The sequence below is a fragment of the Arabidopsis lyrata genome, assembly GCF_000004255.2.
Source record: "Arabidopsis lyrata subsp. lyrata unplaced genomic scaffold ARALYscaffold_6, whole genome shotgun sequence".
Classification (NCBI taxonomy): Eukaryota; Viridiplantae; Streptophyta; class Magnoliopsida; order Brassicales; family Brassicaceae; genus Arabidopsis; species Arabidopsis lyrata.
In genome coordinates this window covers 6,807,274-6,821,166 of record NW_003302550.1, presented here as the reverse complement: position 1 = coordinate 6,821,166, position 13,893 = coordinate 6,807,274, and the positions used below count along the sequence as shown (strand labels likewise).

Sequence of the window (13,893 nt, the reverse complement as noted above, 5' to 3'; positions counted from 1 at the left end):
TTTGTATTTTGTGGACCTAATTTTGTTATATTTCCTTATATATTTATGATATCTTTTATTAAAAAAAGGGTAGTTTAGTCATTTTGTACATAAAAGGGGTATTTTTAAAAATGAACATCCAAATGGGGCATTTTTGAAAAGGGGTATTGAAAAAGGGGCATTTTTGTGAGTCTCCCTTATACATATATATATATATATATATATATATATATATATATATATATATATATATATATATATATTTTAAAAATATACAATGATATTTTACACAGTATTATATATATTTTCTTAATTTTATATTATTAGAAAGTTAATTACGAATTTTGGTTAAATTTACTTATTTTAAAATTTATAAAATGGTATTATGGTAAAATCCTATACTATTATTTGGGGAGTACACTTTATAAGATACCCTTAACTAACCTTCTCTTGTGTAAAAAATTACTTAAGAATACCATTACAAAAATCTTATTTTTGAACAAATTTCATTCAATTTATTAAGGATAAACAAGTAAAATACTAATTTAAGTCATTTAATTAATTTAATTAAATTATAAAACAAAAATCTGTTATTTTTTTTTTAAATGACCAATCAAGATGAACATATAAGATTTGATATCTAACTTACCATATTAATTTGTTATTAATCATTAGACTTCACTTCTCATCTTTATATGATTATATTTATATGAAACAAATAAATCATCATATCATCTACATAATAAAAAAAAAAAGTAATTTTTTTCTGCAAATGCCAAGATTTAAATTTTTAAAAACGCATATAAATTGTTCAATCTATAAATGAAACAATTAAACGGGTCAAAAATTCAGACTTGAGTAATATATTTCTTTTAGACAAAAATAAATTCAACAAAAATTCCGACTGAACAACGGATCAGAATTTGAATATTTATATTCGATTTCATAAATTTATTTTTTTGAAATGTATAATTTTATATACTACAATAAAAAAAAATTAAATATTTTAATTTGCAATATTTAAAATAAGTTTTACTTGATATTTTTAGAGAATATCATCAATACTTAATAGCTCAAAAAGTTAAAAATTATAAATACTCTAATTTGATTATTTTAAAAAATATTTATAATAGGTAGCAGGTTAAATATAATATATTATATGATGAAATGAGTTTTGATCCTTATAACTATTTGAATAGTTATATTTAATTTCATATAATTTGTTTTTTGAAATTCATAATTTTATAAACTACAAAAAAAATTTAAAGATTTTAATTTGGAATATTTAAAAATAGTGTAGAACATTTAAATATGGTTTGACACCTCTAAATATATGAAAATTTGATTCCGCAAGCAATTTTAGAATTAACGAATAATAGATTGTGCACACAATATTTTAAAATGAAATATTGAGATTCTAAAATAAAAATATAGACTCCACGCACAGGTTGATTTTGGTATTATTATATACTAAATATATGTTTATAACATATTCGATTATGCGAATAATTGGTAAATCCGTAGTTATAAATCTCAAACAAATTCTGTAATTAGATTAGCTCAAACAAATCTCAATTTCAACAACCAAAAAATTATAAATTGAAAAGGAATTTTCTAAATTAATTCAAAATAATAGTTAATTTTCTTAATTAGTTCAAAATAATCTATGTTTTATATGCGATTCATTTATGATATTTTAATTTTTAATCTAACTGAAATATATGCAATCCTATTTTGTGGTTGTTAACATAAATTAACTCATTGTTCCAAAAATATTACTTTTTAAAAAATAAAATTATTTTCCGTTTTCATATCTTAAAAAAAAAATTATCCACAATTGAGTATTATAGAAAAAAATCTATATTTATTCTAATTCTAATATTGTATATAGGGACTGACAAAAAATTAATATTTTTTCACTTACTATTATAATATATTAAAACTTATTTCTAATATATATATTATATAAATTTTGTAATAAATAAAATTCAACCCGTACTTTAGTACGGGTGATGATCTAGTTTCAATGGAAAACTGTAGTTTCCAAATTACCAAATTGGGTGTATTTTTCAAATTTCTTACAAAATTTGGTACATTTATAGAAATTCCCCTCATTTGTTCATTTTAGTCCATTTTGTTTTTGTACATTTTTTTAGAACATTTGTTATTCATGATTCCTTTTATTCCAATACCATAATTTTAATGGTTAATACAAAATTGGTATATTGTAAGAATAATAAAATATAAATACGGTCTACAGTACAAGCATGAATGATTGTTTTATTAACGATCATCTAGTCAACGAATTGCAAAGAGGCAATTTTATAGAAGTTGGCCAGTTAACCACCTTTGAAACATGATAGAGCTTTCCTCTGGTTTATATTCTGCTGTATGCCCACCTCCCTGTAAATTAAATTAAATTAAAGTCAAATCTTAAACCTTTTCCTATGTAAAGTTTACGGAAAAGATTTGTATAAATGCAATGGAAATATAAAAGATCACTTGCTTTGACAGTAGCATATGTCATCTTATTTGCATAAGTCTGAGTGTATCCAGCAACTTGATTGTTTATCATCCATGGCCTCCAATTGTCAATGATGGAGTAATTAAGAGATCTTATCCATGCTTGTGTTGAGATGAATGGTACCACCAAGTCGTGATCGCCGCTATTCTCCACAAAATAAAAATCTCAACAACTTTTATAACAACTCTTGAAACTGATTTGTATCAGATTAGAAAGTTGAAAATCCATCAATCTTACTTGTAGATGAGAGATCGATAACCTTTGATACTGTTATTCATATGGTCTGGTACGCTGCTTTTAATGTCCACATTATAAGGCGTATCGAAAGAAGCACATCGAACCCATTTTCTTATACTTCCCTTAAGTCATAAATATAAAGTATGTTTAATCAAATATGGAATGATCATTCGTTTAAAAATTTCAAATGTATTAGTCATAAATTTTTAGAAAACTTCATCGACTTTAGAAATTTATGTTAAATATAAATATATTTTAATATATATCTTAAAATTTTAAGACTATTATGATTTGAAAAAAAACTTTTACATCTACTGCTGTTAGAAATATTTTAAGCTAGCATACTTTTATACTAATGACTTTAGTGTGTTTAAAAGGATTTCTGAATAAAAATAATACTATAAATTCATCCAAATCTAATTTTTCTAAATTCATCCAAAAACTATTAGTAATTTTTTATCAACACTCAAATCATTCAAAATATTAGAGTTTCGATAGTATTTTTAGCATTAAAAATTTAAAACTGTGACTTAAAACCAAAACTCGTTATGTATAATATATTAATATTATATACCTTTACCACATGAAGTGCTCTGCGAACGCTCTCGTCATTGGCCCAATTGGAAGAAATCAAATCTGTATAACTCTTCAAGTGGGTGAAAATTTAATTTTGTGTATATATTTCTATCTCAATGGTTTTGGTTGTTCATTACTTTTCCAACATATATATGTGATAGTAAACATAAAATTAGACAAAGAGCAAGAAAATGAAATGCTTACATAGCAATCAGTAAATGGAACGGAAAGGCTTGGAAGGACAAGTTCTTCAATGTATCTTTTTGGAGATGACAGAACTTTGCACAGTGGTCTTGTAATAAGATTTTGATTTATCCTAGCAATGCACTGCAAATTTTACCACACAAATTTTTTTTGAAAAAATCAAAATCTACCCCTTCCGTTCTTTTTTATTTGATGTTTGAAGAGAATGCACACAGATTAAAAAATAATTTATTTTTTTATTTATTTCTAAGCTAGAACATCATTTATTATCTATCCAAACATGAATGACTCTTCCACTATACTAGAACCATTAGCCCACCACCTCTGGTTCACATTTTTTTTCTTGCTTGGGGAGGCCACAATTTTCACTTGATATATAACACTATGAAGAGCGTATACCTTATTGTATTCTTCAACAAAATTCAAGCATTCTGTATTAACTGGATCTACATTTTCATAACTTCCTTTGCAGCTGCGCTTCAACGACTGCACACAAAAGAACGAAGTTTTTTGGTTATCTAACTTCATTAATGTGGTGCATTTTTCATTTTTGTACCTCGTAGAGTTCATCAGAGATCAATGCCATTCCATGAGCAAATGGAATGCGAAGGTTATGCTCAACTTCGGTGTCTGTTACCGGATTTCCTATGACATAACCCTATTATTGAGATCAAATGAAATTGTCAATTCGTTCCAAAATTTTTGTATATAAATAGGAAGAAGCCAACTACAAATGTTTAAAACCTCAAGATTTATTTGAGGTTCGAACCCAAGATCAATTCCTGCACGCTCGACATCATCATGTAAAAACTGTTATAATGTGGAAAGTACATAATTAAAAAAAAAAAACACCTAGAAAGAAAAGAGATGTATCATGTATGTAAGAACACACACATACCTTTGGAGATTTCTTGAACGGTTGCCGGAATAACTTTACCAGAATAAGAATCTCCGCAGACATAGAAAGGATTTGAGATAAACTCTTTATGCTTGCTTAGCCACTGTATAACAACAACAACAACAAAAACTATGTTGCCATACATGTATCAACATGAAGCCTAAATCGAAGCTTGATAGTCTACGAACAAGAACCAAACCGATAGGAAGACAAAGAATTCCGTAACTCAATCAAGAATAGAATGAAAAGAGAGAAGACCAAAAGAAAAAAGAAGATGGCGATGCGATGTTGAGTCTCAATCGGTGTTATCGATAATACTTCTCGTCTATAATGGAATCCAGCAATACGTCAATAACTAGAGCTAACCAGGTGATTCATGTTTACCATTCAACAAACAATAATAACAAAACCACTCTAAATGATGTCTTTCTAAAACAAGATAAATGCTTTAAGAAACAGTAAGTTTGTATTTTTGTTTACCTTACGCATAAACTCATGGATCCGCTTAGCTTCTCCCGAGTCACTTGGTGTATCAAGAAGTTGAGTTTTTGCATAGGAGAAGCCAGTCCCAACAGGCTGGTCCAAGAATATCATGTTCGCCACCTAAAAACAATTAATCTAAGACTTGAAAAACTACATCAAGAATACTAAAACGAGCCACATGACAAGCACTCTATGTATAATGTTACCTTTGTCCATGAATATGTAGTAGAAAGCAAGGTGGGGCTACCTCCATTGTAACCATCAACCTTGAATGTCACAGGCCCTGTTTATTTATTTTCAATATAAACAAAGTGTTTTTAAAACTATATTTATTTAGATAAATAAAAATTACAAATTCATTTGTTGTGTTTGATTTAAAAAAAAAAAAAAAGAGTTTTACCGTTCTCAAAAAAAAGACCAGTGGTGGAAGAGCAACCAGGTCCACCGCTCAACCAGAGAAGAAGAGGATCTTCTTTCGGATTATTCTCAGACTTTATAAAGTAGTAAAACAATTGCACTTCCTCTTCTTCACCAATACCAATATACCTTCATTATCACAAACCATTGAGATACTATAATACACTTTTTAACCCGTAAAACTCAAAAACACATGCAAGAAGATCATATATATGATATAAGAAACACAAACCCGGTTTCGAGCTCGAAAGGAAGAGGACCTTCAAAACCAGGAAGAAACTTGACAATGGAGCCAGAATCAGCATGTGGCGTCAAGACAAGTAGAAGCAGCAGCATCGACAACTTTATTAGAACCATTGATGGAACATACTCATGATTAGTCATTCTATTTTTGTAGCTTCTAATGATGAATTCGATTCCTTAAATACAAACACATGTTTATAAACTACTAAAAGAAGAAGATGGAGTAGTTAGGTAGCGTTTTTATTTATTTCATAGCCTTTGAATAGGGGCCCTTCTTCCCCATATTTGTGTGGATGAGCCATTTCCACATTGGTATGGTAAGGTTGGTTTTGTCGACATTTATATCCCAAAAAAAAAAAAAAAAAAAAAAACTGGTTTTTACGCCGATATCGAAGTAAGCAATTTGGAATTATTTTATTTTTATTATTTTGGGTTCTTCCTAACAACAACAAATTCAGAATTGGGTGTAATATTTTCGAAAAAGTTGTGGACAGATTCGTAGCCTAAACTTATTGCGGTTGTTAGAGATGTAGAAGCACCCATAAATACTTTTAAATAAGTATGATAAGGGACATTGATGAACTCGTGTTGTAGATATATATATATATATATACAAGTTTCTAGTTCTTTCAAGTTGTGGTGTTCAAATGGGCCACCATGACCTGCTAAATCTGCCTGTGACAAATATTTGTAATGTAACTTTGCTTTTATATTTTGAAAGCTATTAGTTCAGACAGAATGTTTTGGTTTGAGACTAAACAAGGTTAAACTGTGTGAAAAAAAAAAAAAAGGTTAAACAGTGTGATTAAAGTTAAAATCAAAACTTTCGGTGGAAAAACAGATCGATCAACCTAATTTTTATGTAAAATCAGTAGTATACTACAAAAAAAAATGAAACTCCTAGGGCCCGTATTACATTTGTTCGACTTCGACAGAGAAGCCACATTTGCAGCGTTTCGTTTTCACAGAGGTTTCCTCATCAAAGGTTTCTTGCTCATCAAGAAACACATGTTCATGGCTTTCATCTTCATTGCGAGACTTTCTTGCTCGTGACTTTTCTCCTTTCTTAGCCACTCTTTGCTTTTCAGGTGCTTTCACATTCTTTGCCTTAACGACCGTGTCTGAATTCACTTCCAAACTCTTGGTTTCGACATCCTTAGAGTTATTAGCGTAACGACTTTTTAATCTTTCACGGGTTAAGATAGACGAAAGAAGCTGATACCATCTCGAAGCTGCTTGTGCTTCATTTCTTCTTCTCTCCTCTTCTTCTCTCTTTTCTTGTTCTTCTGCATATGCCTAACCAAAACCAACAAAAAAGAAAAGATATAACCAACGGATCCATATTCAAAACATGGTATTCTGTGTTTCAGATTGACAATTAAAGAGATTATACCTCCAGGATTGTGTCTTTGAACTCGGTGCAGACCACAATACCTTCAAAAATAGGAGTAGCACCTCCACTTCTGTACTCGAAACCAACCATGGCTGGTGCATAATCTATACCGAATCTCTTAGCAACCGAAAATATTCGAGGAAACCTTAAGTGGACTGTTCCAGGTGGGAGACATTTCTCAGACCAGACATCAACTTGACCCCGTTCGTTCTGAAAGAGAAGAAAAGGATTATATACTATTCCCGTCTACAAAGTATATTAAGTTTTGTTTTGAAGTATTAATTGAGTTGCAACTGCAGAGGGATAACTTTTTGGGAGATTTCTACGGATTCCATGGAAGCGATATAAACAAAAAACAAACACAACAAAATTGTTTTTACCTTAGGCACAATTCCATTAACAGCGTGAGGGAGACACAATGGTTCCATTTGCCACTTTCCATATAGTTCCATGCAATAAGAACCACCGTTAATGTTGTTGTCGCCATCTCCCAAATCTTTTGATTTCTTGAACTTCGAGTTCCGCTTAAGAATCTAAGGTATTAATGGACTTCAAGAGTTACTCATCAAACCGGAAAAAAAGAATAAGATAATCATCAGGGAGAGAAAAAAACATGGAAACCTTTGAGGGAACTTCATTCGCCTTAAGTTGTAACCCATCACGAAGCCATCTTTCTTTTGTTTTAAGAGTCTGCACACAGGTTCGAGGATATACTGGATGACCAGAGCAAAATCCCAGAACTGGACCTTTTGGGTGAAGTATCTGATTCTTGTGAAGCCATTTCTCAATAGCATAGATTTCGTGAGTTTTATAAGCCTGCAAGATTAAATAAAGGGAGTTTTTTAGCTGAAGGGTTTCAGTGAAGCATGAGCTTTAAATTTGTTTGTCGGGTTACACCCACTTTACCTGTTGGTTAGTAGGAAGAGGCTCAGTCAACGCCCGTGTAGCCAACTCCATATCTTCAAGAGCACTTCTTATACCAAAGGACGAGCTACTCGAGGAAGCTCTGTTAGCAACAGGATTTAGGCTACTGAAATTTCTCAGAGCAATGTCTTCATTGTGAGTTGCGGCTGACTCGAGATGTATTAACGGTGCTAATACCATATCCCACCACACTGAACACACCCGTTTGGGTGAAATAGTGTGCCACTTTGTACAGTACCTGAATAAGAAAAGTGTCAAAAGGAAATTAGATGTAAAGACAAGTATCTAGAAATGGAAACTGTTTGCAGGCAAAGGAAATCTAAAAATAGAAGATGGTGATTGTCCAACAAAGTAATTGTAATACAGGCAATAGAAAACCTGCGAGTGACATCTTTGGCTCCACCACCAGCAAAAGCAACAACATATCTGAGAACGGTTTTGCATGCAGCAGCTGCTGCTTCAACGTTTTTCTCTGCGTCTATCATTCCATTAACAGCATCGACATGGACCCATCTCCCATCAATGTTTTCTCCATTGCAATACACCTCAGCCCAACAAAGGGGAGAATCTACTTTCTTAGAACCAATAGCCGTGGATATTACTTGGTCAGAAACTGACGAGCTATCACTTGTTTTTGTTATTTCACGAATTTTCTTTTTATTGTTCACTTGAGAGCTCTGTTGGTTGTTTGCAGTTGCAGACAAAGCCATGGCTATTTGCCTCTCAAACTCAACATCTCCTTTCCTCCTTGTTCCGTCAGATTTTCTGGACATTCCTGCTTCACAAGATGAATTGACTGCATTGTCTTGTAACTGATCAGAGCCCAGGGGATTCCCACGCTGAGGCTCAGACGTGTCAAAGATACTTTTATTCTTAACATGGGAAGAAGATTTCTTCGGGTGTGACGAGATGGCCTGCTGTTTTGGTACCATAAGTGTTGAGGTCCTGAATATCCCATGCTTCATTTTAGCTCTATTTTGACCTGATGATTCATCCCTATCGGCCCCTGGTTTTAAGGATGCAACATCAAGAATAGACACAAACCTGTGAAACTCAAGTTAGTACGGAAAACTCCAAACACGCTTGGCATACTAAGCCGTAAGTATTATAAATAAGCAACACTCCAGAAACTATGGTACTGTATATAGTTATCTGACCAAGATTAATCTTGAAAAGCATAATGTCAATGAACGTAATGGATCTGAAAATTTAGCCAGATAGGACTTAGGACTCATATGCCACTTTAGACAAGGTGTCATAGATACACAGAGCAAAAAACAGATTCACTACCATGCTCAGAAACCAAATATAAATACTATATTGTGGCAACAGTAACAAGTATCACATACCGAGTTGTGAGATTTAATGCTCTAAGCAAAGCAACAGCCAATGCTGCAAGCTGCAAAAATGATTCCATAAGTTTCGTAAATTGAGATTTCAACAATACAAGTAACCAAATAATAAAAAGGTTAAATGTCATAAATCTGATCACAAGCTTACCTCTTCCGCTGTGCCTTTACGAGATTCAAGAGCAAATGCTAGGGAAGTACGAAAAGATTTCTCAGAACTGGGAGAACACCTAACAGAAAAGTTTTCACGAACCTACAATTTAAGCCAGGGAGAAGTTGTTTAACTTTCCATCAGAACAAAACAAAACAAAAACTACAGGCCAGTAAATCCATACCCAACGAAGAAGAGGGGCTATATCCTTGACAATAACTTTCTCGAGATTTGAAACTTTTGTCAGGTATGATGGTAGAAGTGAAAGCAAGGCAGCCTGTGCGTTAAATTTAAGAAATAAAAATTTATATCGCAGGTTGCAATAAGAAAAAGATAACTTTGAAGCAACTGCTAACACTGCTGTATTCAATTTATTTACCTGAATCAAGGGATCATTACAAGCATCATCAACTATCCTCCCTCTTGCAAGCAGACAGAGCAAGTGAACCTTATGGACAAGTTCCGCCCGTTCCTTTAAGAAAAGGCAAAAATCTCTTAAGTGACCACTCATTTTAAAGAATAAACAGAAGTAAGCATATCGTAAGTACAGTATACCTTGTCTTCTGCTGTTGCACGGTATGCAATCTTCTGCTTCTTAGCATCAGGAACATCATCATCAAATTCTATGGTTAACTCTCTGGTGTCATCAACATTAGTAACATCAACCGTACTATCAAGACTAGGGATTGGACAGTCTTCCCAGTCTGAATCATTCATTTCATCCTCATCATCAACCGTACCACATTCCCTGTCCTCTAGAACGTTATCAGTCAATCTTGCCTCGACCGCTTGCTTTCCCTTCCCGTTTACGCCTTTGTCCCGCTGCAATGATAGAATATTATAATAATTTAACACTCACACACAACAGAGGAACAAGAAAAGAAAAAAAATCACCATTTTCCCAAGAAAATCTTTATGCAAAGAACAAGGAAAATAGCTTTCTACAGCCATTGATAATTTGGTTAGTACCACGGACTTCACAATCTTCAAGGAAACCTTGAAAACAATCAATAGAATTCGTTGCTCCTAACATCTTAAGTACCCTTAGTGAAATCAGATTAACAATAATGTTGTTTGCATGAATAGAAGAACAAACCTTTGCAGAATCACAATTATCATCTTTCTTCTTCTTGCCTCGAGAGCCACGAGCACTGCTTTTGTCTAGAACTTTGTTGACTGCTTCTCTAGAGGCTGCTGCAAGTCTACCATTCTTACTTTCACTTGTAGACTTCATCTTACTCTTCTCAAGAGAAACCTATAAGACAATGGTAATACATTACCAAAAACGATTCATCGTAACTCTTTGCAACTTTCATCAATGATTAAACTTAAAACAATTTTAATTCCAATGGCAATTTATGTTCTTGCATAGTTCTTGAGGTTTACATTACCTAACAAAGAGACAATATTTAGTAAAAAGACAAAAGCTTTCTCAATAATCATTCTCACCGGAAAAATTACATATCGTCAAACACTCTTCAATAGACGAGCAAAGATGGTTTTTTCTCCTCGCTTTTCTCAACAGTCAGGGGATTATAAAGCACGGAAATACAAATTTTAGGTCTCAAAGATACTTACCTACCCACGACTCGATCATGCGACTCACAGCCGTCGGAGACAGAAACTATTCGACGACGGAGCCAAGGATTTCACGCGCCAATTCTCCCGACAACGACCGACGTACGGGAAACAAAACCTTCTCCGGCTCCGAGAGAAGTGGAACGATAAGGGTCATTGATTTCTCTAAGATGGGACCCACCATTTCAATAAACCGCCTCGATATCGCCACGTCACTTCTTCTTTTGTGTCTTCATTAATAATTAATTATTAGTTTTAATAAGACTTTTTTTGCAAGACAACAAATTCCCTGATATCATCATAGTCATACTGACAACAAGCTTTTGGTCAAAAAAACAAGAATTCCTCTTTTGGGCTTAGAACTCTCTTTTTCGGTTAGAGTATTTCACACTAACGAAAATAGAGCTTCAGAACCGGAAATACACTTTCCCTTTGGCTTTTCCATCCTGTTTATCTCTGTTTTAACCTAAATTGATTGCTCCTCTCTTGGCGGCTACTTCTGTTCTTCTGATATCAGCTCTCGGTTTTCATTCAGTCTCTAACTTCTCGATTAGAAGCTGATTAAAGTCTGGATTCGTGTTACTCTTTCGATTTTCTCAAGTATCTGGCTTTGTCGATCGGCTTAAGGATTCTGGATCTTCAGCTGCGGGTTTCAAAGAGTAGATCTTCAGTTGCGGGTTTCGGTGTTATTGCTTGTTTTTCTTCGGGTGTTGCTGTTCCACGATGTCTTCAGCCATGGATAAGGCCATGATGGCCATGTCTCTTGATGAGGAAGACCTTCCTTTTGAGATGCCGGATCTTCCACAGTACAGCTCGTGTGAGAAGAATGTTCTCAGTTTAGTTGGTCGGCTCCTCAACCCGCAGAGCCAAAGTATGTCCAACCTCATTCTCAACATGCCAAGGAAATGGCAAAAGGTTGGTCGAGTGCGCGGAGTGGCTCTCTCCTTGGAAAAATTTCAGTTCATTTTCAATAACGAGCATGACTTGACAGAGGTTTTAGAGAAAGGTTTTCAGACTTTCAACGAATGGGGGATCTTAATGGAGCGGTGGTCTGAAACACCTCCTCCGGATTCGCTGCAATTCACCCCTCTTTGGGTCCAAATAAGAAACATTCCGCTCAACTATTACACGGAGCAAGCGATTACTTGCTTGGGTGACTTGGTAGGTCAAGTTACGGAGGTTGTTTTTGATCCTGCAAAGCCTCAAAATAAAGAATTTGTCAGGGTAAAGATAAATTTCGACGTCTCTAGGCCATTAAGGAGGACAAAGCTCATCAATCTGCCAAAAGGTTTATCCACTACTGTCAGCTATTTCTATGAGAGAGTCCAAAAACGTTGTTACAGGTGCCAGCGACTCACTCATGAACAAGAAGCTTGTCCCATTCAGCTCAAACAGATTCAAGATCAAATCATTGATAGGAAAATGGGGAGGAAAGTGGAAAAATCAAAAGCTCCTCTGGTTTTAAAGCAAGGTGACGTCCTCTTTGGTGTTCTCAAAGAGGAGCAGGTTGGTATTCATCCTCTATTAGGACGGCCTCGGATAGCTCCAGATGTCTTAGAAGGGATGAGACAATATCTTATGGTGGCTAATGGAGAAGAACGTTTAATCCGTGAAGAAAGAGTGAAGAAGTCTGTTGCTGAAGCAGAAAAAGATCCGATTTCGCAGAAGACTGTGTTGAGATTGGAGCCTGCCCCGATTGTTTCTAATGATTTCGACAAAGGAAAAGGGATAGTCTTCGGATATGAATCTTCAAGCACTTCTCCTAAAGTTGTTCCTTTGTCTGCAGCTCCTTCTCCTAAGATCTCTGGCTTGGGTTCTATGGATTATCTTGCGGGAAGTTCTCTGATTCCCAGTTCTCTGGATGGTGGGGAGGCTTTGGTCGATTATTCTTACTCCTCCTCTTTTTCTCAGCCTAGTTCTACGGGATATGAGGTTGGCTTCTCTGGAGCTAGCCCATCCGGGACTAAGCAAAGAAAAACATCGAGGAGAAAGAGACCTTACATCAGCAAAAGGAAGCCTAAAACTGCAGCAGAAGCTCCTGGATATGGTGCAGGTATTGATCAGGTGCCCAAAAGTGCAGGGCTCCAAGTTGGTGCTATGGAAAAAAGGAAAGGTGTGATGGTAGAACCAGAGGAACAAAAAGCTGCAAAGCGTAATCACAAATTGGCGGTCCCAAATGAGGGACTGTCCAATGTTTAATGAGCATAATGAGCTGGAACTGTCAGGGTTTGGGGCGGCCTCAAGAATTGACAGTTCAACGTCTCATGGAGATGCGTAAAAAACATTTCCCGGAGATCCTGTTTCTAATGGAGACTATGAACATAAGGAATGTGTTAGTTGATATTCAAGTTTGGCTTGGTTATGATCGTGTATATACTGTGGAACCAGTTGAAAGGTGTGGCGGTCTAGCTTTATTTTGGAAGAAAAGTGTAGATATAGAGATTCTGTCTGCGGATAAAAACATCTTGGATTTGTTTGTAAATATGGGTAATTCAAGTTTCTTCTTATCTTGTGTATATGGGAACCCTAACAGTAGTCTAAGGAACCAAGTATGGGAAAGATTATCAAGATTGGCTATTAATAGAACTGATTGCTGGGCTATGGTTGGGGACTTCAACGAGATCCTTCACAATGGTGAAAAACTAGGAGGTCCAAGAAGAAGTGAAGCCTCTTTTTCAGATTTTGCTGATATGTTGAATGTAGGTGGGATGGTTGAGTTGAAAAGCACCGGGAATGGTTTTACTTGGGGAGGTAAAAGAAATGATTTGTGGATTCAATGCAAATTGGACAGGTGCTTTGGGAACAAAGATTGGTTTAGATGTTTTCCGGCTTCTAACCAAGCTTTCTTGGATAAAAAAGGTTCCGATCACAGGCCGGTTATGGTAAAGCTTGTTTCTTCCCAAGACTCTTATAGAGGCTCCTTCAGATTCGATAAAA

The 13,893-nt window shown here is 34.6% G+C and overlaps 2 protein-coding genes across 9 annotated transcripts; both read right to left on the bottom strand.

The window, feature by feature from the left end:
- Positions 1 to 2,176: 2,176 nt before the first annotated feature.
- On the bottom strand, positions 2,177 to 5,865 carry LOC110227473 (serine carboxypeptidase-like 2). Of its 6 annotated transcripts, XM_021021667.1 has the most exons (13): positions 5,551 to 5,864; positions 5,302 to 5,447; positions 5,108 to 5,184; positions 4,899 to 5,021; positions 4,419 to 4,521; positions 4,265 to 4,302; positions 4,077 to 4,178; positions 3,920 to 4,006; positions 3,521 to 3,643; positions 3,315 to 3,386; positions 2,741 to 2,862; positions 2,486 to 2,645; positions 2,177 to 2,382 (listed from the first exon to the last, which is right to left on the bottom strand). In XM_021021667.1, the coding sequence occupies exons 1-13, from the start codon at positions 5,700 to 5,702 to the stop codon at positions 2,302 to 2,304; spliced, it is 1,386 nt and encodes a 461-aa protein (XP_020877326.1). In that variant the 5' UTR covers positions 5,703 to 5,864; the 3' UTR covers positions 2,177 to 2,301. The 6 variants fall into 6 exon arrangements, 5 of the variants coding, with proteins under 5 accessions (XP_020877326.1, XP_020877327.1, XP_020877329.1 ...); XM_021021668.1 differs by lacking the exon at positions 2,177 to 2,382 and having other exon boundaries at positions 2,499 to 2,650; positions 5,551 to 5,865; XM_021021670.1 differs by lacking the exon at positions 2,177 to 2,382 and having other exon boundaries at positions 2,499 to 2,645; positions 2,763 to 2,862; positions 5,551 to 5,865.
- A 479-nt stretch (positions 5,866 to 6,344) lies between these two features.
- Positions 6,345 to 11,207, bottom strand: LOC9307797 (DNA repair protein RAD4). Of its 3 annotated transcripts, none has more exons than XM_021021662.1 (13): positions 10,961 to 11,207; positions 10,475 to 10,633; positions 9,934 to 10,200; positions 9,758 to 9,850; positions 9,563 to 9,655; positions 9,379 to 9,480; positions 9,228 to 9,277; positions 8,257 to 8,922; positions 7,861 to 8,116; positions 7,576 to 7,770; positions 7,335 to 7,487; positions 6,955 to 7,164; positions 6,345 to 6,857 (listed from the first exon to the last, which is right to left on the bottom strand). In XM_021021662.1, exons 1-13 carry the CDS (start codon positions 10,973 to 10,975, stop codon positions 6,474 to 6,476), a joined length of 2,643 nt encoding a protein of 880 aa, XP_020877321.1. In that variant the 5' UTR covers positions 10,976 to 11,207; the 3' UTR covers positions 6,345 to 6,473. The 3 variants fall into 3 exon arrangements, with proteins under 3 accessions (XP_020877321.1, XP_002871728.1, XP_020877322.1); XM_002871682.2 differs by having other exon boundaries at positions 10,957 to 11,206; XM_021021663.1 differs by lacking the exon at positions 10,961 to 11,207 and adding an exon at positions 10,828 to 10,929.
- Positions 11,208 to 13,893: the final 2,686 nt, after the last annotated feature.

Coding starts and splice junctions, on each gene's coding strand:
- LOC110227473 (XM_021021667.1), bottom strand. CDS start 5,702: ATGACTAATCATGAGTATGTTCCATCAATGGTTCTAATAAAGTTGTCG. Junction 5,185..5,301: donor TGGTCTTTTTTTTGAGAACG/GTAAAACTCTTT, acceptor ATAAATAAACAG/GGCCTGTGACATTCAAGGTT. Junction 3,387..3,520: donor TTCCATTTACTGATTGCTAT/GTAAGCATTTCA, acceptor ACCCACTTGAAG/AGTTATACAGATTTGATTTC.
- LOC9307797 (XM_021021662.1), bottom strand. Junction 10,201..10,474: donor ATAATTGTGATTCTGCAAAG/GTTTGTTCTTCT, acceptor CTATCATTGCAG/CGGGACAAAGGCGTAAACGG. Junction 8,117..8,256: donor GCCAAAGATGTCACTCGCAG/GTTTTCTATTGC, acceptor TTTCTTATTCAG/GTACTGTACAAAGTGGCACA.